This window comes from Cebidichthys violaceus, unplaced genomic scaffold (genome assembly GCF_023349555.1).
Source record: "Cebidichthys violaceus isolate CVI_PGR_0920_01 unplaced genomic scaffold, fCebVio1.0.p SCAF_4, whole genome shotgun sequence".
NCBI lineage: Eukaryota > Metazoa > Chordata > Actinopteri > Perciformes > Stichaeidae > Cebidichthys > Cebidichthys violaceus.
Window position 1 is genome coordinate 16,606,395 of NW_027176594.1, and position 2,068 is coordinate 16,608,462.

The following is a 2,068-nucleotide window of genomic DNA, read 5'->3' on the forward strand; positions in this document are numbered from 1 at the left end:
AACCATCGCCTTACTTTTCCTTTGTACAGCTGTTGAGGGGTACGTGGGAACACACATTTTTGTAAAAGAGGATAAAAATTGGCATGACGCTCGGGATTACTGTAGACGCCATTACACTGATCTCTCCATTGTTGATAGCCAGAGTGAGCAAGAAAGGCTCCTATCGGTGTCAAATGGACTGGATCACAAAGGATGGATCGGTCTCCAACGAGATCCCGAAAACATTACTGCCTGGATATGGTCGGGAGGCGGACACATTACATACCAAAACTGGGCCGCCGGACAACCAGATAACAATAATAACAATGAGCACTATGGACACGTTATGTCTGATGGAAAATGGAATGATGATATCGATACAAGAATCATGCATTTTTACTGCATCCAAATTACCGTGGTGGTAGAGGTGAAGTCCTGGGAGGAGGCTCTGGAGCACTGCAGAGAGCAACACACTGACCTCGGCAGCCTGCTCTCTGAGACAGACAACCTCATGGCATTGAAAGTGTACCAGAAAATCCGCACCACTGAGCGGATGTGGATCGGCCTGCGTTACCTGGCGGACCGCTGGCTGTGGGTGAACGGTGACCCTCTGGAGTTTGAGGCCTGGCCCAAGGGAGGGGTTCAGGACCACCAGTGTCCAATACGGAACCGCTGTGGAGCTTTAACCAAAGAGGGGCTGTGGGAGAACTGGGACTGCCAGGAGAAACTCAACTTCATCTGCTTATAATATATCTTGTAAATTAATTATGGGATGACATCTGTTGCTCGTACTGACTCGAATAAATAACATATTACACTAGATAATCATGTAAAATCAAATCTAAACTCTCATATTGTATTTGCTTCTTTTTTTTTGCTGTGATGTTATTATCCTTACTAGGAAATTAAGGTCATGTTGTTTTGGAATAACTGTGACAGCTGAGATGTTCACTTGCTTGACAAAAAAAATGTACTTGTTCAACCTTTGATCTTTCCAGCATGCTAAAATTGTTGACTAATTTCTTTCTTTTTTTCTCTAATTACTGACTCAACACCTTCTCAGAGGTTATTACTCAAAAAGCCAGTGTAAACCTTATTTCTAGGCAAACACTGAACTTTTTACAATTAAAAAAACGTGTGTGTAAATTCAGCATCCTTCTAAACCTAAAAAAACAGATGCTATTTGTCATTTAGATACTTTGATGATGAGCTGACTGTAACTTGCCCTGATGTTTTATGAGGTTTTCACTCGACTCATCTCACATATGTACTGAACTCTGGACATTGTCTTTAAAAAATAATCAACTGCAGTGTGATGCGTTTGTGAAAATGAATATTAAAGTCCCAGTGAAACGGAAGTTAGAGTGTCTTTAGCTTCTGTCCCCAGTGAAACAGTTACAAGATGAATTTAGATTATTAAATTCTTCACATTTGTTTTGAAAAATGGGCGGGCTGAGAATTTAGCACAAGACAGAGCTACAAAGGACTGTGCTGAGGTAAACGCAGAAAGGTTATATTTTAACCCCAAACATGATCTTTTCCTAAACCTGACCAAATAGGTTTGTTGCCTATACCTAAGGAGATTTCTGGCAGAAAGCTCTGAAGGCAAACTTCTAAAAGTTGCAGATTGATTGATGGATGGGTGTAATGAAATTATTGGTTGTTGGTATTACCTAACGTAAGCACTCTTCATATTTTGTTTTACAGGAAGAAAAGATAATTAGATTATGATATAAAAAGTAAAGAAAATAATTATTTTATAAATGTTTTGCACATTATGACCAGGGAATGAGATCTACAATGGTTAAAACTGCATATTTTATTTCATCTAGACATTGAATATGACTGTATTTACACTGGAGAGAGAGAAAAGGAGAGAGAGTGTAGGGGACTAAGAAAGTAAGAGGGCAAACAAGAGATTGGAATTATTTTAAAGTTGGGATGTAATGCTCCTAATAGTTCTTTGGTGGTCGGATTAAGATGAAAACCTTTTTAAAAATACGTGAAAATATATAACATGTAGTATAGTTTTGGTACCGTAGTAAAACAGTATGAATCAAACAACAGCGTGTGATTTTTTTATGGATGC

General features: G+C 38.9%; 1 protein-coding gene across 1 annotated transcript; it reads left to right on the forward strand.

Annotated features, from left to right (window-relative positions):
• Positions 1-367: 367 nt before the first annotated feature.
• On the forward strand, positions 368-727 carry LOC137885178 (dromaiocalcin-1-like). The gene has a single exon (XM_068727335.1). It carries the CDS (start codon positions 368-370, stop codon positions 725-727), a length of 360 nt encoding a protein of 119 aa, XP_068583436.1.
• Positions 728-2,068: the final 1,341 nt, after the last annotated feature.